The sequence below is a fragment of the Chaetomium fimeti genome (genome assembly GCF_033439085.1).
Source record: "Chaetomium fimeti strain CBS 168.71 chromosome Unknown B0H64scaffold_3, whole genome shotgun sequence".
Lineage (NCBI taxonomy): Eukaryota > Fungi > Ascomycota > Sordariomycetes > Sordariales > Chaetomiaceae > Chaetomium > Chaetomium fimeti.
The window spans coordinates 2180274-2201562 of NW_026944331.1; the positions used below are offsets into that span (position 1 = coordinate 2180274).

General features: G+C 54.7%; 9 protein-coding genes across 9 annotated transcripts; 4 read left to right on the forward strand and 5 right to left on the reverse strand.

Annotated features, from left to right (window-relative positions):
- Window positions 1–2611: 2611 nt before the first annotated feature.
- Window positions 2612–3412, forward strand: B0H64DRAFT_372654 (uncharacterized protein; the record flags this gene model as incomplete). The annotated part of the gene is made up of 2 exons (XM_062802236.1): window positions 2612–3285; window positions 3409–3412. The coding sequence occupies 2 exons, from the start codon at window positions 2612–2614 to the stop codon at window positions 3410–3412; spliced, it is 678 nt and encodes a 225-aa protein (XP_062660779.1).
- Window positions 3413–3803: 391 nt separating this feature from the next.
- On the forward strand, window positions 3804–4648 carry B0H64DRAFT_121754 (uncharacterized protein). The gene is made up of 2 exons (XM_062797964.1): window positions 3804–4202; window positions 4292–4648. The coding sequence occupies exons 1-2, from the start codon at window positions 3943–3945 to the stop codon at window positions 4578–4580; spliced, it is 549 nt and encodes a 182-aa protein (XP_062660780.1). The 5' UTR covers window positions 3804–3942; the 3' UTR covers window positions 4581–4648.
- On the reverse strand, window positions 4520–8101 carry B0H64DRAFT_473404 (uncharacterized protein; the record flags this gene model as incomplete). The annotated part of the gene is made up of 4 exons (XM_062807994.1): window positions 4520–6262; window positions 6915–7266; window positions 7338–7430; window positions 7540–8101. 4 exons carry the CDS (start codon window positions 8099–8101, stop codon window positions 4717–4719), a joined length of 2553 nt encoding a protein of 850 aa, XP_062660781.1. The 3' UTR covers window positions 4520–4716.
- Window positions 8102–8577: 476 nt separating this feature from the next.
- B0H64DRAFT_121764 (uncharacterized protein) lies at window positions 8578–10386 on the reverse strand. The gene is made up of 3 exons (XM_062797965.1): window positions 9639–10386; window positions 9457–9578; window positions 8578–9406 (listed from the first exon to the last, which is right to left on the reverse strand). Exons 1-3 carry the CDS (start codon window positions 10215–10217, stop codon window positions 8668–8670), a joined length of 1440 nt encoding a protein of 479 aa, XP_062660782.1. The 5' UTR covers window positions 10218–10386; the 3' UTR covers window positions 8578–8667.
- A 714-nt stretch (window positions 10387–11100) lies between these two features.
- Window positions 11101–12112, forward strand: B0H64DRAFT_440745 (glutathione S-transferase; the record flags this gene model as incomplete). The annotated part of the gene is made up of 6 exons (XM_062806503.1): window positions 11101–11196; window positions 11260–11484; window positions 11555–11612; window positions 11667–11834; window positions 11897–11983; window positions 12036–12112. The coding sequence occupies 6 exons, from the start codon at window positions 11101–11103 to the stop codon at window positions 12110–12112; spliced, it is 711 nt and encodes a 236-aa protein (XP_062660783.1).
- Window positions 12113–12443: 331 nt separating this feature from the next.
- On the reverse strand, window positions 12444–14547 carry B0H64DRAFT_121777 (cytochrome P450). Its single transcript, XM_062797966.1, has 2 exons — window positions 13807–14547; window positions 12444–13755 (listed from the first exon to the last, which is right to left on the reverse strand). The coding sequence occupies exons 1-2, from the start codon at window positions 14112–14114 to the stop codon at window positions 12528–12530; spliced, it is 1536 nt and encodes a 511-aa protein (XP_062660784.1). The 5' UTR covers window positions 14115–14547; the 3' UTR covers window positions 12444–12527.
- A 434-nt stretch (window positions 14548–14981) lies between these two features.
- B0H64DRAFT_440747 (uncharacterized protein) lies at window positions 14982–17234 on the reverse strand (the record flags this gene model as incomplete). The annotated part of the gene is made up of 1 exon (XM_062806504.1): window positions 14982–17234. The coding sequence occupies one exon, from the start codon at window positions 17232–17234 to the stop codon at window positions 14982–14984; it is 2253 nt and encodes a 750-aa protein (XP_062660785.1).
- Window positions 17235–17907: 673 nt separating this feature from the next.
- Window positions 17908–19540, forward strand: B0H64DRAFT_391810 (cytosolic Fe-S cluster assembly factor CFD1). Its single transcript, XM_062803495.1, has 2 exons — window positions 17908–18339; window positions 18405–19540. Exons 1-2 carry the CDS (start codon window positions 18307–18309, stop codon window positions 19281–19283), a joined length of 912 nt encoding a protein of 303 aa, XP_062660786.1. The 5' UTR covers window positions 17908–18306; the 3' UTR covers window positions 19284–19540.
- A 63-nt stretch (window positions 19541–19603) lies between these two features.
- On the reverse strand, window positions 19604–20607 carry B0H64DRAFT_431248 (kinase-like domain-containing protein; the record flags this gene model as incomplete). Its single annotated transcript, XM_062805954.1, has 1 exon — window positions 19604–20607. The coding sequence occupies one exon, from the start codon at window positions 20605–20607 to the stop codon at window positions 19756–19758; it is 852 nt and encodes a 283-aa protein (XP_062660787.1). The 3' UTR covers window positions 19604–19755.
- Window positions 20608–21289: the final 682 nt, after the last annotated feature.

A 21289-nucleotide genomic window follows, 5' to 3' on the forward strand; every position in this document is an offset into this window, starting at 1 on the left:
GGTTGTTGGGTACCAGTAACGTATATATCAAAGATTTCTAAGCCTCTAGATCCTTTTCGCTGGATAGAGTAGGTAGGGTAATAAACATTCTCTTCTTAGTTGAGATCGCTATTATCTTCGCCTCTTAGAGTTATTATATAAGGTCTTAGATAACCTTATTCTATTACTTATCTCTCTTCTATATCTGGTTAGTTAGGGTACAAAGGAACTCTCTTATATTTTCGCCTAAGTTAGCTATAATACTTTCTTTTGTTATTATTGTTTTTAATTAACGAAGTTATTAAGGATAATATTGGTAATAAAGTCGATAAAGGTTTAATTAAATAGGATGTTGAAATGCTCTAGGATAATCGCTGAAATTTGCTATAAAAGCTATTAAACGATAATAGCTAATATAACTGTAAAGATAGTTGTAAGGATCCTGGGTATTAGGATTAAAACAGGCTGTAATAAAACTAACTGTAATTCCGGTTTAGAATTATAGACCTTAAGAACTTTTAATTGTTAGGTAATTTACTCGAATTAACCTAGCTTATTAGATACAAAGCCTAAGGTAGGAAGCAGGCTTAGGACTGTTTTGTTTATAGACCTTACCGACCGATTAACGTTTTCAGGTACTACTACTAAAGTATAACGAAACTGAATACGTAAAAGTAAAGAAACAAAGGAGAATAGTCGAAAACTACCGTAAAATACGCTGTACGGAGCTTATAACCTGTGGGACTCGCGATAGTAGAGTCGGTGGGAAAACGTGTGTGGAATGTTGTGTGTGGGAGGAAAAGCTAGCTAGCCCTGCCACTGCGGGAGGATGTGGGCGGTTGCCCTGCACGTGAGGTGGGCCAGGGAAGGCCCCACCTCTCACACAGAGCGGATACCCAGAGCAGCAGCGCCCACTCGGCGCTCTGGGGGATGAAGGTGAGCAGCGTCGAGTGCAGAGGCACGCCGTGGCGCGCTAGAACCGTCGCGAGGCGAGCGGCTCCCCGTCGCATCTGGGCGTACGACCAGGTGAGGATCTCGTCTGGGCCGCGCACCGCCGGAGACTGGACCGGACCTGGCCCGACAAGCTGTGCGAGGTGGTCTGGCGGCTGCTGCATCGAGATCAACGCGGCCCGGTTTGGGTTGTTGTCGATGCCGTTCTGCAGGATGGACCAGGCAGAGCTTCCATGGGGCCGTTGGGAGCCCCCATCGAGCTGAGCAAGTGATTTGTGGGAGACCGTCATGCTGGATAGGTACGTTGTTTCTTGGCTTTCGAGTGCAGATGGTTCAACATCATGACCAGACCAGGTGTGTGGGAGTGGTATAAGCTAACAAAGGCGCCCATGGTTTGTTGTGTCACTGTGTGAGCTGTAATCTGTACAGATTCAAAAGCACATGCAGATGTGTCGATCAAGCCCAAGTTGCCGAAGATCGATGGTGAAGTGGAGAGCTGAAATTTGTATATGCAGTAACTACATAGGTCACTACCTACCTAGCTGCATCGAGACTGGGATATACTGGGATATGTCTCACGCTCACCGCGCTAGTTAGGTAGTCGCGGAAAGTCCAAAACATTGGGCCGAGTTCGGTTGGCAGTGTACCAAGTCCACACACCTCTACAGAAAGGTTTGTTAAGTTACCGGGTATTATTCTCTCCTCGCTTATCTCGATAGTTACAAACCCATGATTACTCGCGCCTTTAATGCCTGGGGTTGAATTCCACTCTGATGCTTTGCACCCCTCCCTTCGTTGCTTGGGTATTGCATTTTACATTGGCGGTGAAAGCCCTGAAGGCGTCCCGTTGCCAGGTGTAGGCATCACATTGGTGGCGTAAGTACTCTTCGGTTGGGGGAGGTCCCCCTTTCCCAGTCGCCGTTGTCGGCCCGGCGCTCAATACCTACCTCCTACCCAGACCGACAGAGGAGCTACGGTGGTTAGGCGAAGTTGGCGTCGAGCGCCATGTGTAGTGTATGTCCCACGTTCAAACCACTTACACCAGAAGGATAAATCGCCGCGTCGTCTCAGTTATCAAGTGTCTCTCGAGCCACTCTTCACGCCCTCTCAGAATCCATACTTGCTCGCTCCACCACCGACTGCCTGCGTGCTCCGGGCTTCTTGATGGATATATCATATCACGAATGCGGCCCCAGCTGGCCAGCCCTTCAGCTTCTTCCTCTTCGTATTCGCTAGCTCAAGACGCTACTACAAACACAGGCGGTCTACTTCAAGGCAGTGGGCTTGCCGATCTACATCGAGCTACCTATGGCTTGGTATAAGTCTTGATAGTACTTTGGTTTGGTTGCAGAGCCTGTTGGTCTTACTCCGGTTGGTTGAAGCCTGGATGTCGATGTGGAACCTCCCGATAAGCCCTTGGGGCCAAGGCAAGACCGCTCTCGCCCCGCCTAAAGCATATCCTTGGTGTTGCGAATGTCATTGATACCTCTGACTTGTGCGGCATTTGGCAGCTCTCGGGCTAAGAAGATGAATTAGGCCGGCTGACACAGTGCGATGACAAGCCGTCTCAATTGGCCCGTGCTTGATCATGAACTTCTGGAGAAGAATTTGACTCTCCAATTTTAAATTCGATGTTGATCTTGGAAAGCAGCCCGGCCTGATATTCATGATTCAGAACGAGATGTTCAGCAAAATCCTCAACTTCCCCTCCTCCAAGCTGGCTGTCTGCCTAGCCGTCTTGCCCCTGGCTCTTCCCGTCACTTACCTGATCTACCTCGACCGCACCGTTTCCAAAGAGCTCAAGACCGCAACGGGCGTCCGCAACAAGAACAGAGGCGTCTCTACCGTCCCAGCCGCCCTTTCCAAACCGGTCACGCTGCCGAAAGAAGCCGGGGCCGACGAGTCGGAATGGGTCCTCGCATACGAACGGATCGTCTCCCAGCCCTTGCCGCGGTCCAGCCTGGTGGATGATGACCTGTCGGCCGTGGTGACCGACTACGTCCGAGCGACCATGACCGCTTTCAGCTGGACGCCGCAGGCCTTCTTCCTCCGCGCGGCTGCTGGCGACGAGGCGGCGAGGAAGACGTTCGACACGCCGTTCATCCGGAACCTTGGGTTTTGCGAGGGCGACCGCGTGAACGGGTTCTGGAAGGTTGTCTATCGAGGCAACGGGGGACGGCGGGGCGACGAACGAGTGGAGATGGCGTTGGATGCGCCGCCCACTTACAAAGGCGCGCGAGTTAACGGGGTGATCGCCGCCGGCGTTGAGCTGCAGAGTGATGGTGATGTTGTGTTTGTCAACGAGACCTGGATGTGGAGGAAGGACGACGAGGCGCCGTCGTTGCTGGAGAGCAGGTTGGGGGGGTGGTTACACGCGGTTCTGTCACGCTGGCTTGTGATGAAGGGAGTTGGGGCCGTGATGGAAACGAGAGAGAAGTTGGTGTAAGCCGTGAATAGTATCATTGATATTGTAAATAGGTAGGTAGTATGATTACCGGCAGTCGAGCATTTGAAGAAGCAAGGAAAACAAAAGAAAGAGGCAAGGGGTGGCTAGATCGACTACAATGAAGAGGAAATAAAATAGACACGGTTTTTGGTGAAAGACCAAGAAGAAGCCTATCTGAGCATAGCGGTGGTGTTGCAAGTCAGGGGGTGGGGGTTTGGTGGCAGAATTGGGGCGTGGGAAAAGGTCGATGTTTGTGTGAGCTTCAGACCCCGAACTCAAGGAATGGCCGAGTGGTCAAAGGCGTCACGTAGCGGGTGCACGGACGCTCGAGGCGCGATAAGATAGGATGCCGATAAGATAGCAATGTGGGGCTTGTCATCTTCAGCGCAACAGAGCGAGCGCTGGCCAGCAAGGTTCTCAAACGCGTCGCGGTTTCCGCAATTGGAACCCCCACCACTCGGCGAGTTGAACGAGCCAAACCAATTAGGATCCATTTTCCGCTTCCTTTTGCTCAGTGCTCGTTGTAACCCCGTGGTCGACAACAGGAGCATCAAAGACAAACAAAAATGGCACTCGGCCAGACTCATCGCGTCACCAAGAGAACAGCACCAGCCAAAACCAAAACCAAAACTAAAACTAAAACCAAAGCTGGTGCAAGCGACGACCGCGTTGAGAGCGACGTGCTCCTCGCCATCAAACCAGAACACCTCGCCAACATTTCCAGCCAAAAAAAGAATCACGAATACCGCAAGTATCGGTTGCGCGATGGGGTGGAGCGTTTGTGGCTCTATGAGACGGGTGGGGGCAATGGCAGGTCAGCTATCACGTATGTATTCCCTGTAACTCACAATTGCCTTGTCAAGTTCTCTCTCCTTCTCCACTCTGTCCTTTCCAGTTTCCACTAACACCCAGTAGGCATATCGCCGTGATACCATCCGATGTTCGACGCACACCGGGAGAAGTGCCCACAGAGCCCTTCGGCATCGGCAACGAAGACTTCAATGCCGGACTAAAGCAGTCCAAGTACGGTTACCCAGTTTTGGAGCTGTACGAGCTCGTCAAGCCTGTCAAACTAGCAGAGATGAAAAGCCGATGGGGGATGGGAGGTGCGCCGATGGGGTGGCGCTACCTCGGGGCCGGCCTGTGGGAGGACCGGTGGGGGGGCGAAGAGGGGCGGGACGACAAGGTGAAGAAGCTATTCTGAGCGGCCGTCTATCGCTTCCAGCCACGGAGCGCCGTCGACTGTATTACTTTGCACAACAAAGATGGTACCCATCATTTATCATCAACATCATCATCTACCACCCCCCGCAACACCAACCAAAAGCCAGAAACCCGTCTCACTCCCACCCCCTCCCCTCAACAACAACCCGCCTCAAGTACTCCACCGAATAACACCGAAACAACTTCCTCGGATCCGCCACCCACCGCCCTACCTCCTCCCAAATCCTCCTCAACCCCTCCTCCTCCCCACCACCACCATTCTCACCACCACCAGCACCACCCACAACCCCCTTCAGCACGCGATAACTCCCCAACCCCTCCGTCCCAAACAGCCGCATTCCCTCATACCCCCCCTCCCGCACGTACAGCGACTTGGACAGCTTCGCCCCGCTCCAGTCCACCACCAGCGGCGCGTACAAGATATGCGGCGTCCTCCCACCAACCCCCCCAACCCCCACCCCCACCCCACCAGTCTCAGAACCAGCAGCAGCCCACTCCGCCAGCGGACGGTATAGCATCGCCTCCTGGTACCCGCCGGCGTAGTCGGCGCCCGTGACCCGCACGTGGTGGGTGCTGGTGTCGAGGAGGTGGGCCATGCTGCGGAGGAGGTTGCGGGTCGGCGCGTTGGCTTCGAGGCGGGAGAGGGTGAGGGGGTTAGGCGTGAGGGGGAGGGTGTGCGGGCCGTGGTGGGGGCAGTGGAAGGTTATTGTTGCTGGGGGGGTGGGGGTTGGTGGGGGGGTGATATCGCTGGTTTTGGTCACGGTAGTGGTGTTGGTTGGGATGGGTGTGCTCTTGGTGTATTGGTTTAGGCGGCCGTGTTTCTCGGCGAGGCCGCAGCCGGCGACGGGGCAGGCGGCGCGCAGGGCCAGGGTGCCGTACTTGGGGGAGAGCTGGCGGCCGAGCGTGTGGTGGTTGGTCACCATGTAGTCGAGCAGTTGCGGCATGAAGGGGTTGGAGAAGAAGTCGGACTGGACGGTGGTCGTGACGGGGATGTCGGACCATGTGGAGAGAAGGCTGAGGACTTCGTGGTAGTCGCCCGTCCACGCAGTGGAGGCGCTCGGGGTGTCTCGGTATGACTTTTGGTAGTGTATGCCGTTCACTTCCATGCCCGCCCCGTTGACTGGTGCGGTGTCGACAAAGGTTATATCGACCGACACTGGAGGTGGCTGACACACAACCTCAGCGTTGGCGGCCATGGTCCGCATCCGATCCCGGATCGCTCGAGCGACGGCGAAGGCGTAGCAAAAGACAATCAGGGTGCCGCAATGCGGGGAGTTGTTCGGCTGTGCTCCTGCGTGGATGACGATGGGGCGACTAGGCATGTCGTAGGCTCGGTGTGCTTTGGACCCCGGGACATCACCATCACTGCGGGCTTCATCGTGGACGAGACCTTCCAGGAGAGGTCTGACGAGGTCCTCCCGGAAGGCGTAAGAACCGCCGCCGAGCGGATCATGTACCTGGCCATCATGGAACGCGGCGTACAGGGGCTTCTCCGGGGTCAAGGTGTGGAGCAGCGACTCGACGGCGGAGAGGACCTTGCGGCGGTCGGGAACTGGGGAAGTGCCGTTAGACGCTTTGGGCAAGGCTGGCCCTTCCTCTTCGTTAATGAGAGGTGTCAACAGGGCAATAAGGTCCCGAGCGGCGTTGGCACGGTTGGTCATGCTGTATAGGTAGTTTAGTTATTTGAAAGTCGAGGGTAAAGGGTTGAGGTTGGCGAGAGGTGGAGTGGTGTAGCCGTGTAAGTGTGTAAGTGGAAACGACAAGTAGGTCAAGGTGAGGAGGATAAGGAGGCGACAGGTACCTACCAGCTATCAGTGCCTGATCCATCCATTAATACGTTGCTATGAACGCGGGCTGTGAAATTGTGCCCGAGAGGTGGACGGTTGGGTATCAATGCTGCTGGGCGGTAGCCGCGATCAGCGCGAGGCTTTGGCATCTGAGACATCTGCCACGTACGCAGCTGTCGCATCGAGAGTCGGGTCATCGCGGTCGAGATGTGACAAAGTGAAGAAGCAGTGTCTGTATGTCAAGAACAGTTCTTCAGAATAAAGGAAAGCGGGCGAAGCTGAGTAGAGGTTTGTATAAGAGGAGCGTTTGCACTGTCTGTTTGTCGTGCTGGACTTGTACCACCACCACGTGTTTCCCCCCCATACATATCCCCAACCCTCCATTGCGCTACCTACGCCTTACTCGCTGCTGCGAATCTCTCGATGCATCTTGCCGCTTCCCACACGTCATGACATATGGCAGGCTCTCATTCTCAGCTCTCGCCATTTTGTCCAAGCAAAACCGGGGCTCGCTTGACGGCATTTACCCGCGATCCGGTCCTGTCCAACCAGTCCTCTTCAGCCACTCTTCGAATGAGCTAGCAGCCAGTCCAAGTTCCTCGGCGGAGCGGTCTGCCTCTGGATCCAGAGACCCGTAGGCGACCTTGTTCTTTGGAGTGATAGCGGCCCATTCCATCATCTGCTTGGCGTCCTCCTTAAAGGCTGGTCCGACAAATGGAGCCGTGCTATTGCCAAACTCCTCGGCTGTTGTTGGGGAGTGGATGGCTGGCTGCCCAGTGACTCTCGTGAAGGTCTCTACCATCTCCTGCGGCGTGACCCGGGCGCTCAGGACGAGGTAGGTCTTGTCGCGCGTGCGATCGATGCCCAACTCGAATACTCCTGTTTCGTAGCAGGTTAGGGACTCGTTCTAGCCTCCGACTCGTGGTCTCGAGATGGAATGGTGGACTCACTCGCTGCAAAAGAGCCCATGTCATATTCCGGATCTGTGAACTGGGCTACCTGGTCCGACGGAATTGGACAAGAGAACCTCACTACACCGTCCTCTGTGCCAAAGGAAGTGGGAGACAAAGTCAGCTTGGCTTCTTTCCTCTTTTCAATCTTTTCGGGTGATGTGGGAGGCCAAACGAGGTGATGAGGTGTAGCTTGACATACCCTGGCGTCGACACCAATGTCGCCAGTGTAAATTGGTGTAGAAGAAACCCGGTATGAGACAAGTGACCTTTCCTGGGAGCTCTTCCCTGGCGATCTTCTCCACGGCATACTTGTTGTTCATGTGGTAGAGCTTAGGAAACCGGCCAGACGTGGCCTGCATCATGTCAGGCAGGCTACTGAAGACAAAATGTTGAATGTTGCACTCCTTGGCGGCGAGAACAATGTTGCGTCCGGCCTCGATTTCGTGTTGCATCTCCTCTTCCTCGACTATCATCTTGTCGGGATGCGACTCCCAGGTCATGGCGAAGACTCCAAAGGCGCCAGCAAATGCCTTTCGCAGAGTCTCGATGTCGTACACGTGTGCGGCAACAACGTCCAACCGGCCATCCTCGGTTTGCTCCTCGGCCAGGAGCTTCTGGGACTTGGACGAGCCTGGGTCGCGAACGACAGCGCGGACAATCCACGATTTGGACTTGAGCAATGCCCGAAGGACGCCACCGCCTTGGTGCCCCGTGGCTCCAAGGATAGCGATGACTCTTGGATTGCCTGAGGATGTGGACATGTTTAGTGTAAGAGTAGTCACGCAGGGAATTTAAATGAGAAATGATGAATTCAGGATGCCAGACAAGGAGTCTTTCACAGCATACTCGTCCGAACATTTGAGGGACGAGATCGAAAGCAACTGGAAGAGGAGCAACCTGTCTATCGTTTCTTATATTTCATTAACGGCTTAATAATTGGGAAACATACAGCTAATTAGGCATTGGATTACCAATCCAAGGAGCGTTACCCACATCATGTGCGGCTTTTCTGTCCTGCCGCCCGGCTCGGACTTCTGGAGCGTTGCGTGTGATCGCGTTGCGTGTGATCCCCGCCTCCACCACCCATCCTTTCCAGTCTATTGCGTATTATCCCTGCTTCCAAGTCTCTGCCTCCATGGGTGCATGGGCATGGGTAATATGTCCACAGATTGGTTTATCATACTGTGTTGATGACGCTAAAGCTGGATAGGACTTGATTTGAAAAAGGAAGAAGATTCCTTTCTAGGTAAGGTAAGGTAGGCGGTTATCATTTTCGGTGAGGGGTTCCGATCTATCTCCCAAGATGCTACCAACTAAAATACAACTATTACGAGAGATGGAGCAATTGGACATGACTTCTTAGCCCGGCCAAGGGTGTCTCAAAGGAGTTGATCCAGGGCATCTGCCGTACACGCACCATGACCTCGCCCCATTCCTTTCGGTTTAATCGATGCACGTCTTCTGCAATCAGCTTTACAGCAGTTTCTCGCTCGCACGATCCGTGGCAAGATGCAATACCGCAGAGAACACTGAGCCAGAGTCTCACAGACAGCATGTCATCCAAAGCATCCAAGGCGGTGTTTGCTGCCCAGTTGGTCTCCGCACTGAGCATGGAGAGCAACTCTGGCACGTATGCCATGGGAGAGCCGGGCCATGATCGACACATGCGTTTCACCCAGATAATCCAAACGATCATCCCTATCCGTACGGATTCCAAGATTTGATGCAAGTGAGAAGAAAATCCGGCAGTTGGTCCTGCGCGGTCAAACAAACGGTGCGCCAGGGGGTTAATTCGTAGCCCCAGAAAGATCTCATCATCCCACAAGGCATCCCCTCTCACCGCCAGTTCTGACTCAATGGCGAGGGCTACTTCGCTCAAGTCGGCTACGCAAACCGGTATGTGTGTCAGTTTGACCCCGATTTCAGCTTCGGCAGTTGCAAGAATTCTCGAGAGCGGCATCGGTAACCCCTTTGACGAGTCCGTGTGGAACATTGCCGGGATGAGGTCCAGGGGTAGCGAATATCGTGGCCTCATGTTGAACAGCAAGCATGTCGTGACGTCGACCCTAGGACCCAGATATTAGTTCAGTCGAAGCACACATCCGGTTAGCCATACCAGAAAATGATCAATCTCAGCTCATTGTTGCCGTTCAGAGACTGTATCCCGCCTCTGGCAGCAATCAAACCCCCAAGACCTCCTAAATGAACACGAGCTTGATTAAACTCTAGGCTCAACAGCTTGCGGGACGGTCGTCAGTGACAGGTAAAGTGACGGTACAAGCCATGCTTTCCACTTACATTGTAACAAATGATGGACAGGACGGCGCAAATGACACGGTCCGCTGTGGCCGGATCAATTTTCGGCTGAGCCACAGTCGCCTCGATGCACGAGATGGTCCCCAAGGAGCGTTCCAATGCCATGACTCTGACCCTCCCCGATGACTGGTGGTAGATTTGTTTGAGCACGGAAGGGTCGGAGAAGATGGGCCTGAAGTGACGGAGGAATGCGGATGATGTGAAGGCAAAGGGGAAGGAGAAACCCTCGGAAGTCAATGCATCTGCATTGCCGAGTAGTCTTTTGCCTTCGGTAGCCAATAAAGACATTCCGTACGCCGAGAAGTTGTCCATTTGCCACTCTTGTTCCAGAATGCTGAGCGGATCCTGGCTCCAGAAGGGCGGCAAGAGCGAGTTGACCTCAGTAGGCGACCCGACCTCGATGACGAATTGCGGATTTTGTTGGGGTTTGCGGCGTGATATTCCGATATCTTCCATGACATGGCGGCGGATTTTCGTCATGGTGGTCTTATCACGACGGCGAACGCTTGTTGGTTCGGTTGAGTGCACCCACAGGAGTCGTTGCTGCTTGGAGGGGGCCATGGTGGTGGTACGGGACCGTATGGCTAGGGCTGGGGACAAGGCCCAAGGGGCGTGGGAGGCAATGGCCGAAGGAAGGAAGAGAGAGAGGGGAGGGGGAAAGGAGACCTCCGGAGATGGTGAGGTCGCTTTTCGGTGCTGGGAATGGTGGGATGACCGTCGTTACCAGTCCTTAGTCATCATCGGAGATTCGAACTTCACCCAAGCTGATGGTGTGTGGGGGGTGCTTCCCGATTAGGCATATGGTCCCTTGCCTTTTGCAGGAACTGCTCCATATCTTTTTAAACATCGGCCGATGTCACCCACCCAAACAACCTCATGGCAGGAAGACACCCATGCTGCCTGCCCTTTCTCACATCAAACGGAGAGCCCTCAAACCAAGCCAAACCCGAGCCACGAGTCCCCGGCCAACCAATGCTTCCCTCCCCATCTTACAGCAAGCCGAAAGTCCGGCGGATTCCGGAACTTGAGTTATGCACTCTTCTTGATCGGGCATCAGGTCCCTGGGACCTTGCAGCAACCAACTCAGAGTCAGGTTTTTGCTTTGTCTCGTACGGACAATATCAATTTATCATCAGATATTGAGGACAGCCTCATCATAGCTCCCAGCGTCCAGTCCTTTTCCGATCATGCCGTCCAATTTGTCAGACTGCAAGCAAACATTTCGCGGAAGGCCCGAAACTTAGATCATGTTGACACTGCTCTTATTATTCATCTTACACCGCCCGGTCGGATAGTCTGGCACATTATTCAGCGGGACGCATGGTGTTTGGGGTATTTATGCCCATAGTCCTGGGTCCTGGTGCACAGATACTTTCATGGACACTTCTCGTTGCACAAACACCAGCCTGTCCTGAGGCGAGCGAACCGGCATATTTAATTCAAGATGACGACCAAGACCAACATCACTGCGTACAGCGAGGGCACGCCTAACGGACTGAAAGTCCACATTGCTCTGGAGGAGCTTGGCCTGGAGTACAAGGTACTGTCGTGACCCCTTTTCTCCTCCCTGCCGAGTGACGAGCCTGACTGACACACCACACAGCTTGTGCAGATTGATATGTTCAGGAACGAACAGAAGGAGCCGTGGTTTACCGAGATTAACCCCAATGGACGTATCCCGGCCATCACCGACAAGACAGCCGACGGCGTGGAGCTCAAGATCTTCGAGTCGGGAGCTATCCTGGAGTACCTGGTGGCGACATACGACAAGGACCACCTGATCTCCTATCCTTACGGGACCAAGGAGCACTGGGAGACAATCAGCTGGGTAAGGGAATGAAATATCCTGATACGCCTGGTTTACCAACATGAAAAACGTCCAACTAACTCTTCGGTAGTTGATGTGGCAGATGGGTGGTCTCGGACCTATGATGGGCCAGTCCAATTTCTTCACTCGTACGTAAGAATACAGCGCAAAAGGTCTGGAATCCCGTCTAACGTCTCCCACAGGTTCCGCGGTGGGAGTCCACCAATACTCGATCGACCGTTTCGTCAATGAGAGCCGCCGCTTGCTTCGAGTTCTGGATGGCCATCTTGAGAAGAAAGGGACCGGCTTTTTGGTTGGTGATCGTCTCACCATCGCCGACATCGCCATCTGGCCGTGGGTTTCTGCCACCAGTAAGTGGTGATCAACACGCATCCACCGTGAGGTCGTCTCTTTGTATTAATAACCGGCTTAGGGTTCTCTGGATTACGCGCCATAGAAGAGTTCCCGAACGTCTCCAAGTGGTTCTGGGGGTTGCTGGAGCGTCCAGGCTTCCAGAAGGGTGCTAATATTCCGGGGCCCAATAAGTACCCTCGCGACCAACAAGATGACAGAGGAGGAGATGAACAAGCTTTCTGGGGCCACTGTGAAGTGGATCGCAGAAAGCATGAAAAGGGATGCCGAGGCCTGATGCCCAGCACTAGGTAGACAGTCGTGCATGAAGTAGTCAGAATTGAATGGTTTCCTGCTCGATTTCAGAACACCTTCGGTGTTGAACCGGGGAACCCAACGGACGCCATCCCCCAATATCTTCCGCATCGCATGCAACTCGTTTCTTGTATCGGAATAAGCCTGTTTGTCCTTGTACAGGGCATGACGATGACTCAAATCGTCCAGTGATCGAAAAGAATAGTCATGTACAAGAAATGAAATAAACATATATACAATGCGCCAGGTGATTTCTGAGCTGGCTATGATACTGCGGTTGTGTACCAGTAGTTTAAAACAGGTACAGTGAGACCGGCTATTGCCCACGTTGCAGCGTCAAAGGCGTCACGGGTTGGTAGGAAGAACCCCCTGAGATATGATCCCCAACGAACCACCCCTCACATCCTCCGCTTCAACGCAATCTCCAACCCCAACGGCTTCCTCAAGAACCCCTCCTTGGTGTCCATATAATCCTGCCGCAAACTAACATGGTACCGCCTCGACCACGTGGCCACGATGAGCTTCATCTCCATCTCGGCCACATTCCGCCCCACGCACGCGCGCGAACCATAACTAAACGGAATAAACGCATTCTTCTGCCTCGCCGTCAAATCCTCCCATCGCTCCGGCTTGAACTCATCCGCATCCGCGCCCCAAATCTCCTTGGAGTGATGGATCGAGTAGGTCGGCACGCTCAGCACGGTCCCGGGGGGGAAGTAGTGGCCGTGGTAATGGATGCCCTGGGCGGCGTCGGCGGGGATCTGGCGCGGGAGGCCGATGCCCGAGGTGGAGTGGAAGCGCAGGGTCTCGTTGACGACGGCGGACAGGTAGGGCAGGTCGCGCACCATGTCGAAGGTCGGCACGTCCAGGTCTGCGGGGAGCGCGCCGTCGAGCTCGGCCTGCAGTTTTTGGATGACTCCGGGGGTGCGCACCGCGTGGAAGAGTAGTGCGCATGATGAGTTGGATGTTGTGTCGCTGCCGGCGATGAGTTGGGTTAGGGCTTCCGCTGTGAGCTCCTCCCGCCCGAGTGGTTGGCCTTTTTCGTCGCGCCCGTCGATTAGTCGCTGCAGGAGGTCCTTGCGTTCGGATGGGGGCGGGTTTTCGAGGCGGGACTTGACGCGCGCGATGGCGATGCCGGCGAGGTTCTCGACGGCTTGGAGGCCCTGGCTGAAGAAGGGGTCTGGGAAGTGCTTGGCGTAGGGCTTGAGGCTGGGGAGGCTGCCGAGCGCCGCGGAGACCTCGCCGCGCCGGTTGAGGATCTCGATGGCGGACGCGTAGATGCGCGGGCTCTCCGGGGAAGCGCGGACCTCGGCCATGTCGGCGCCGGAGGACAGCATGCCGAACGGCGCGCCGAAAGCGAGATCGCCGATGACGTCAAAGGCGAGGTAGTTGAACCAGTTGAGGCAGTCGAGGTGAGCCGCGCCGTCAGGGTTGTTGGAGCGCAAGATGAGGTTGTCCAGTTGGCGGACAAAGAGCTCCAGGTTGCTGTGGATGTACGGCTCGAACTGGGCTACCGATTTGACGGAGAAGGTGTGCGACACGATCTTGCGCTTGCGCGTGTGCTCAGCGCGATCCCGCGTGTTGAACAGGCCGCGCTGAATGCTCACGAAAGCATCGTAAAAGTCCCTGAGGCGTGTCAGAACATGTCGCACCTTTGGCTGAGCGAATCAAACCCACGCTTTCAGGAGACCGTTGCCGTGGCCGTAGACGAGTTGGATGGCCTCGTCATCGCAGAGGCTGACATGGTTCGGCTGGATACGCACAACCGGACCCAACTTCTTGTGCAGCTTGTCGACCGTGTCGTATCGGTCGCCTCGGCGGGCTACTAGGAGTAACCACCAATTTGAGAACTGAGCTGGGAACGGCGCTGGAATGTGTTTGAGGTGCCGGTAGGTCACAAGATACGGGTAAATATAGTACACCACAGCAGCCACTAACAGGGCAGCTGGTGCCCACGGCGAGAAGATGAAGTTGATGAGGGCCATGTTTGGTGTCGCAGCATTAAGAAAAACTAGACGAGACAGAATGTTTTGAGATGTCAGGGGTTTATATCAACTCGACCGCCACTTCGGGTTTTAGCTGACGCATGTGATACCCGCCTAGCCCCCCGGGGCGAACTGACTAGGTAGCTAGCTGCTGTTGGCTTTACCAAGGCCGAAGCAGAGCCTCCCAGTGGGCGGGAGCCAGGAAAACGCGGTGATCGTCAGCGCTTCCGGCAGCGGTCTCGGCTTCGAAATGTGCGGTCTCTGATACGCGGGAGCCCCGGATTCCGCTGGGACCGGGGACGATTCTGATCTCTTGGCTGACGGGGCGCCACCCCCAAAATTGCGGGGATGCGGGGCCTGCGGTCACCGGCAGCTTGAGGCGGCAGAGGGGCGGAGACGGCGGCGGCCGAGCTCAGTCGTTTATTTGCCGGGGCTGTTCGCGCTTCTCGCGACTCCGAGCGTGGACCAAGAGGGGCGGTATCCGGAGTATGGCACCCTCTGGCCGTGTGTGGGTATCCAAGAGCGCCCGAAAATAAAGCGAGCGAGCGAACCGTGTGGTTGCAAGGGCCGAAGCTCTCATCCGACACACGACATGCTGTCGGTTTAAGGTGGAAGACCGACCCATGCTAGCCACAAATTTGCTCGTCTCATTACTTAAGGATGTCAAAGATGGGGCCGCGGACTTCAAGCGGTAAGGGGTCGCGTGTGGATATATTTTCAGCCCCTGCGGTAGTTTTTGATGAGATGAACACATCATAACGTACATATGATACAAAAAGGTATGAACATCCCCCGCTGGACACGAGCGGATACAATATAGCTCGAGTTGTTCGTTGTTGCACAGTTTGCAAAGTGTCACACGACTTCTCAACGTAGCATGTACGAGAGATCAGGAAGATTGGCGGTAATCCGCTGTGCCGTTTTCTCGTGCTCATGTTGCGAGTCGCTAGTTGACGGCTTCTGTACCTCAATAGGTGAGGAAGATCCTTGAGGACGGGTTTCAGCCGGCGGCCCCAAGGAAACAGACACGGAGTTTTCCGAATCGGAACAGAGAACTGGACGGTCCACAATTTTGGGAATGGCGGCCGTTCCTTGGGCTTGGGAACTCGGCTTGGCGGGAGCCGACTCGAAGGCAGTGAAGTCGGGTTCGCCCCAGGGGTCTTGTGCAGTGTCCTTGGCCGAGGGCGTGTCAATAGCAGTGTGGTTATTCTCGAGCGCAGATGCATCCAAGGTGGGGCTGACGACAGTTCGCTGGGTTGCTAAGCCGGCTGTTGTAGCTTTGGGTTGGGGGGCAACAGGTGAGGAGATCATCTCGCCCCATTCATCATCGTCGTTGTCGTCATCCTCAACTGCGTTGTGTCCTTGAGCGGCAGGGGGTATTTGAGGCGCGGGGCCTGTGTGAATCGAATTGGGCGGCCCAGATATTGTGCTGGTAGTGCGGGTGTGGGTGGTGGACGTGGGTGAGGTCGTGTTCCACCCGAACGAAGGCACACCCGGCCCGACGCTACTTGAGGCGTGGTGCGTCGGTCGTTGCGGCGACTTGTTTGAGGACCCATCCATTAGGCCCAAGGGAAGGGCAGTTGTTCTGGGAGGTTGCTGAACCGAAGAAGCTCTGGCGTGCGCGTTCTTCTTCCTGAACACATCATGCAGCGTGACAGGCTCGACAGAGGAATCCCAACCAAACATGTTCTTCTGCGTTTTGGATATCCCACCTCCAAGCGCCACGCGTCCAGCAATAGAATCCTCCTCCATCCACCGGCGGACAATTTTGGTGGTGTCATCGTGAACTGTGGATGTTGCCCAGGTGATCCTCCTGTAGCTGTCGTCGTCTCCGGCATTATGTCTCCGGGAGGACCCCAGCCGGGAGATGCGATACCAGGTCTTCCGCTCCGAAATCTCGGTGAAGCTATCGTCAGTGACATGGTCTGGCACCTCGTGATCCACATTGACATCGGACGCGGCTTCTAGAGCGGCGTTGAACAACTTGGCGACCAAGCCGAAATCCACACGGAAGTCTATGGGGCCAAATTGGGCAATTGCCGATGGGCCCGAGGAAAGATCACCAGACGGTGCGCCAACTTCGATCGGTTCTTCAATACTTAGTCTAGCTCTTGGTTCTTTCGAGCGTGACGGGGGAGGCAGTTCATCTGGATTGGTATCCTCGAACTCTCCAAAGTCGGCGCCATCGCGCAAACCATCTCTTTTCTCAGCGCTGGGTGGGCTGGTTTCGGAGGGCGGGATAACGATGTCGCGTTCTTCGCTCGCTGCCCTGGCAATACCGTCGAACTTGACGACCAGTTCTTGCACCTTTCCAGATGCCTTTCGCGAACCCGCTGACAGACCCCTTGGCTCCTCGTCAATGGACGTAATTGGTGAGTCCTGTCGTTCCTCTTCGTGATCGGTGTTGTCATTGGACGGTGTGGGAGACTGGTACCCGCGGTTTAGCGCGGTCGACTCGACGCTTAACCGCACATCGCTACCCCGGGTTGCCACAGGTGTAGTTTGTTCCTCCACGCCCTTTACGTTTCCGGGCTCGGCCGTGGGAGAGTCGGTCTCGACGGTGATTGAGGGATTGCTGATACTAGCCCCATCCGACCTATCCCATACGGTATCTTCTTGCGCGATCCCTAGCCCCCCGAACGTAGCAATAGGCGTTTCGATAGTAGGGGAGGCGACTTCGACAACCAAACGCGGGGTGGAGGCAGCCTCAAATGAAGGTTTTCGGGAGGAGAACCCGCTACCCCAAGGGTCCGGCGACGGCTGTCGGAATGCGGAGCCATTGACTGGCTTTGGCGTAGCAATGTTCCCCGGCAATGCGATCGGGCTAGTCTTGTTGAGCAGGTCTTCTCGTGGTGTGGCCAGTAAGTTTGGATTCGAACCGCCCCAACCTCCAGCCCATATCGAATGCGCCGGCGTTTCCAAAGGTGCTGTCCATTCCCCAGCTCCATTATCGTCACCTCCCCATGGCGACTGCTCTGAAACGGCGGGGATGCGGGGAGAGTTTGATGCGGAGAGGAAGGCGCGTGGTGGAGGGGCAATGTCGGACTTGGCGGGAGACCCCGGCTTCAAGTCCCTGTCTGAATCTGTCGCGGCCCATGGTGAGCCCCATGGATCGTCCATTGTGTATCGCGACGATTGTCATGTTGCGGGCGAGAACTCGTGTCGAGGGCAGCTCGGCATCGTTGGGGGGGGCAGAAGTTGGTCGGTCCAGGGGGCGGCCAATCGGGGTCGTGTTCGTCTGGGCCAAGCAAGAGAGCGGTTCGGTATCGGGGTCGTTTGGTGCCGTAGAGACGCTGGGTAGATGACGTTGACTGAGACGCGCGGTCTGCCCCTTTGCCGCATCGATGGGAGATGCGTTGACGGATTCGAATGTGAGCGGGCCAGGGTGGCACAAGGTGAGAATAACAAGGTGCCTGGAGCCCGAGACCCCTTGCTCATGTCACCGGGGCATCCGCGAACTCGACGGGATGCTAGCAATTAGTTGGCTTCAAAAAGCCATTGATCTATCCTTTAGCGCCAAAAACATGTCGAGAAGCAACATGAGGTCTGTACCAGAAGACGATAGCTACCACTGCGTTCGTTTGCAAAGAAGGCGAACCGAGGTACTTCGTCTGGAAGTGACCTCCAGGTTATTTCCACTGTGCCCGATTCAAATTGGGCCAAGGCCATGGAATGGAGCCCAGCAGCCCGGTAAGTCAGCGGAACCTTTCCAGACTTGGCAGACGGGAACAGGGATGGATTTCGCACGCGGTCTTCAAGGTTCCACATTTGGTATTCCGGACTTCAGTTTCCAGTGCACCAAGATATGTGACCATTCCGAAGGCTCTATCGGTTCTCTTTTAAGGTTCCATGTATGCTCTTTTTCTGTTTTCCTTTTTTTTTCTCTTTTTTCACCAGCGGAGGGGTTTCGAGGACCCGGTCGACATCTGAGCACGGCTGTGGCGCTCTTCGAGCTGCATCCGCAAAGGGTGGCTGCAGCTCCACCTGCTGCTGATAAAGCACGCCGATTCAGGCCGATGGAGGGGCCAATTGCTCAGCTTCGAACAAAAAAGAAGGAGATTGTCATTCCCCGAGATGCCAGCAGTTGAGATGGCAAGCCCTCGACCACCTTGAAGGAGAAATATACTGTTTTCCGACATTTGAGTTATCCATCGATCCACTCGCTACCCGAGGACCCGCACACCTCATCGCCATGTCGCTCTCCAAAATCAAGCACATCGTCCTGGTGAGCGCCCTTTTTGCCCCACCTTCGCGCAACTCTTATCAGCACTCTAACCACCTCCCGCCCAGGTGCTCTCAGGCAAAGGAGGCGTCGGCAAGTCCTCGGTGACAACACAATTGGCACTATCGCTCTCTCTAGCGGGCCATTCCGTCGGCGTCCTCGATGTCGACCTCACAGGGCCCTCGATACCGCGCATGTTCGGGATCGAGGATGCGAAAGTCACACAAGCCCCCGGCGGATGGCTGCCCATCACCGTACACGAAGCCGACCCATCCGCGGGCACTGGCTCGCTTCGAGTCATGAGCCTTGGGTTCCTCCTCCCTCGACGAGGCGACGCCGTCGTGTGGCGCGGGCCAAAGAAGACAGCCATGGTGCGACAGTTTCTGTCAGACGTGTTCTGGGACGAACTCGACTATCTCTTGATAGACACGCCGCCGGGGACGAGCGACGAACACATATCGTTGGCCGAGACGCTCCTGCAGAAAGCACGGCCAGAACAGCTTGCCGGTGCCGTGGTCGTGACTACACCCCAGGCTGTGGCCACGGCGGACGTCAGGAAGGAGCTCAACTTCTGCACCAAGACAGGCATCCGCGTGCTCGGTGTCGTTGAAAACATGAGCGGGTTTGTGTGCCCGAACTGCAGCGAGTGCACGAACATTTTCATGAGCGGCGGCGGGGAGGTCATGGCGAAGGACTTCAACGTCCGATTCCTAGGGCGCATCCCCATCGATCCTCAATTTTTAGTACTTATTGAGACCGGAAAAGTCCCGCGGTATCCAGAAGGTACCTCAGTCAACGGGAAGGATATTTCTTCAGCCACCCAAGCCACACCAAGCGACAACGAGACACGGGATTCCGGTTTCTTGGTACATAAGTACAAGAGTTGCTCTCTTGCTCCCATTTTTGGCTCTATCACGGCTGATATTATCGCCGGTGTAGCAACGTAGCGTTTATAGTAAATAAGGCATGGTATCACTTTGCACCGTTTAGGACCCATAACAATTGCTGTCCGCATACCTCGCGACCAACTTGTTAATTATTGAACTTAACTATAAATTCAATTAGCTGGCACTCCTAACCTTAAAACATAGTCGAGGAAGGCTTTGCTTATGTCTTTGGCAGCCAAAACATTCCATTACCAGATGCAAGGAATAAATGTGCCCCGGTGGGCTTTTCGGCGGAAGATTGCAGACGAAGAATACGGGATACTGTGTACCTTATGTTTACATGGATTAATACGAGTTAAGTAATGGGCGGGGAACAGTGAATTCGATTTGTATTGGGAAAATCAATCTATCACACACGGTTGGATAAGCATCGAGGGGCTCCTGGTTGGATGGATGGTCTGAAACAGAAGAGAACTAAAAGAAAGCTGGAAGGAAGAAAATATCTCAGCGTTAACCCCCCCAGATCTACCTCTCAGGACTTCAACATCAACTTCCGATGACTTTTTACCAACTTCAGTTCCTCGACATACTTGTCGAGAATTACCGGGACCCAGAGAGCCCAGTCCCGGCGGTATTGAAGCAGTATAATAGCGCAGCAGTACTCCCAGAACGAAGGGTACCATCCTGAGAGCTCCCAGTTGATGATGACGACGGTCCCAGTTTCTTCGTTTAACATAATGTTCCCTGGGTAAAGGCCCCCGTGGGTAAAGACGGCCTCGTGGCCCTTGAAAATAGCTTGGTACTTACACCAGCGACTGCGCAGGATCCTCCTGGCATTGCCCTTCAACTTTAGGTCCAGACTCCGCCACAAGCCGTAGGCCCAATATTCCTCGGTTTCCTGCGCCGCCGAAAAGGCAGACTCCAAGCCACGAAAGGAGTAGTACGGTGCTGGTTGTTCCCAGATGCCTCCATAGTAGCCTGGGGACGGGATACGGCGTAACTCCTCCATGTTTTGCCGAAGCTGCCAAGTGATCCTCATCTTCTCAGTATAGGAAAGTTTATCCCATAGCAGGTCGAGCATCGTTCCAGGGATATACTCCTGAATGATGAAGTTGTTGCCAGTCTCCTTGTCATGGAAAAGTGCGTAAACAGTTGGAACCGGCACACTAGTGAACTGCCGCACAAAGAGCATGTTTTCGCCCTCCTGCAGGCTCACCTTTCGGCCGTACTTGACGACGTAGTGGTCGCCAACACGGACAATCGGGGCCGCCCCGTACCGCACCAGAAACGTCTCCGAGGCGAGGATCTCGGCCACGGTTGGCAGCCTCGGTGTCGGGAGTGACCCTTCTGGGGCAAAGTACGGGAGGGGAGGGCGCACAGCCATAGTTCCAGCCTGTCCGAAAAACAACTTGAAACGCCTGAAATTGGAAGATTAGGAAGTTTAGGTAACCCACCCTAGGGTGCTGTGCCTATCTTTACTTTTATATACTCCACTGGATAGCAATGACCCGGGAGTTGGAACAGCCCCAGGTCAAGTTGGGTGGCCGGAAATCGGTATTGTATCACTGGAAGCCAGGAGCTAACAACAATGAATGGATATGAAAGCCATGGATTGTTCTCAGAAACCAGGACGGACAATAATGGCCATCAACCGGGTTGTCTTTACGAGTTCACAACAAAGAAACCAACATCGCCGAACTCAGATGAAGTTGCTTAGCAACAAAAAAGACCTTCGACAGATTCAGGTTTCCAGGGAAGGGACCAAGGATTTAGAGACCAAATGATAAGGACCTCCTCGACGCAGTGCAAAAGCCGACACTTTTCGAGGCCTACTTACTACAAGGTTATATGGTCGCCTTTTCCTCGGGTACTCAACCGTTCCTACAGCTTACATTTTAACCTCATTCCACTGGAATTTCTCCTGCTTTCTGGGTCCTTCGAATCTCCTAGAGGGGCCCTTCCTCGAGACTCTCCGTTCACAGAAACTCTCACTTACATAGCCACAGGGATTCCCAGCGATCTCCCTTTGTCTACTCTTCCCTCTTCACGGGTTTGCTGTCTTGGTT

What these genes read in the sequence shown, in the direction of transcription:
- B0H64DRAFT_121754 (XM_062797964.1), top strand. Translation starts at nt 3,943, where the DNA reads ATGGCACTCGGCCAGACTCATCGCGTCACCAAGAGAACAGCACCAGCC. An exon ending in AATGGCAGGTCAGCTATCAC is followed by an intron (nt 4,203 to 4,291) that starts GTATGTATTCCC and finishes AACACCCAGTAG; the next exon opens with GCATATCGCCGTGATACCAT.
- B0H64DRAFT_121764 (XM_062797965.1), bottom strand. Translation starts at nt 10,217, where the DNA reads ATGGCCCCCTCCAAGCAGCAACGACTCCTGTGGGTGCACTCAACCGAA. An exon ending in TGTCCATCATTTGTTACAAT is followed by an intron (nt 9,579 to 9,638) that starts GTAAGTGGAAAG and finishes CCGTCCCGCAAG; the next exon opens with CTGTTGAGCCTAGAGTTTAA. An exon ending in CTGAGATTGATCATTTTCTG is followed by an intron (nt 9,407 to 9,456) that starts GTATGGCTAACC and finishes TCTGGGTCCTAG; the next exon opens with GGTCGACGTCACGACATGCT.
- B0H64DRAFT_121777 (XM_062797966.1), bottom strand. Translation starts at nt 14,114, where the DNA reads ATGGCCCTCATCAACTTCATCTTCTCGCCGTGGGCACCAGCTGCCCTG. An exon ending in GGCAACGGTCTCCTGAAAGC is followed by an intron (nt 13,756 to 13,806) that starts GTGGGTTTGATT and finishes GACACGCCTCAG; the next exon opens with GGACTTTTACGATGCTTTCG.
- B0H64DRAFT_391810 (XM_062803495.1), top strand. Translation starts at nt 18,307, where the DNA reads ATGTCGCTCTCCAAAATCAAGCACATCGTCCTG. An exon ending in AAATCAAGCACATCGTCCTG is followed by an intron (nt 18,340 to 18,404) that starts GTGAGCGCCCTT and finishes CCTCCCGCCCAG; the next exon opens with GTGCTCTCAGGCAAAGGAGG.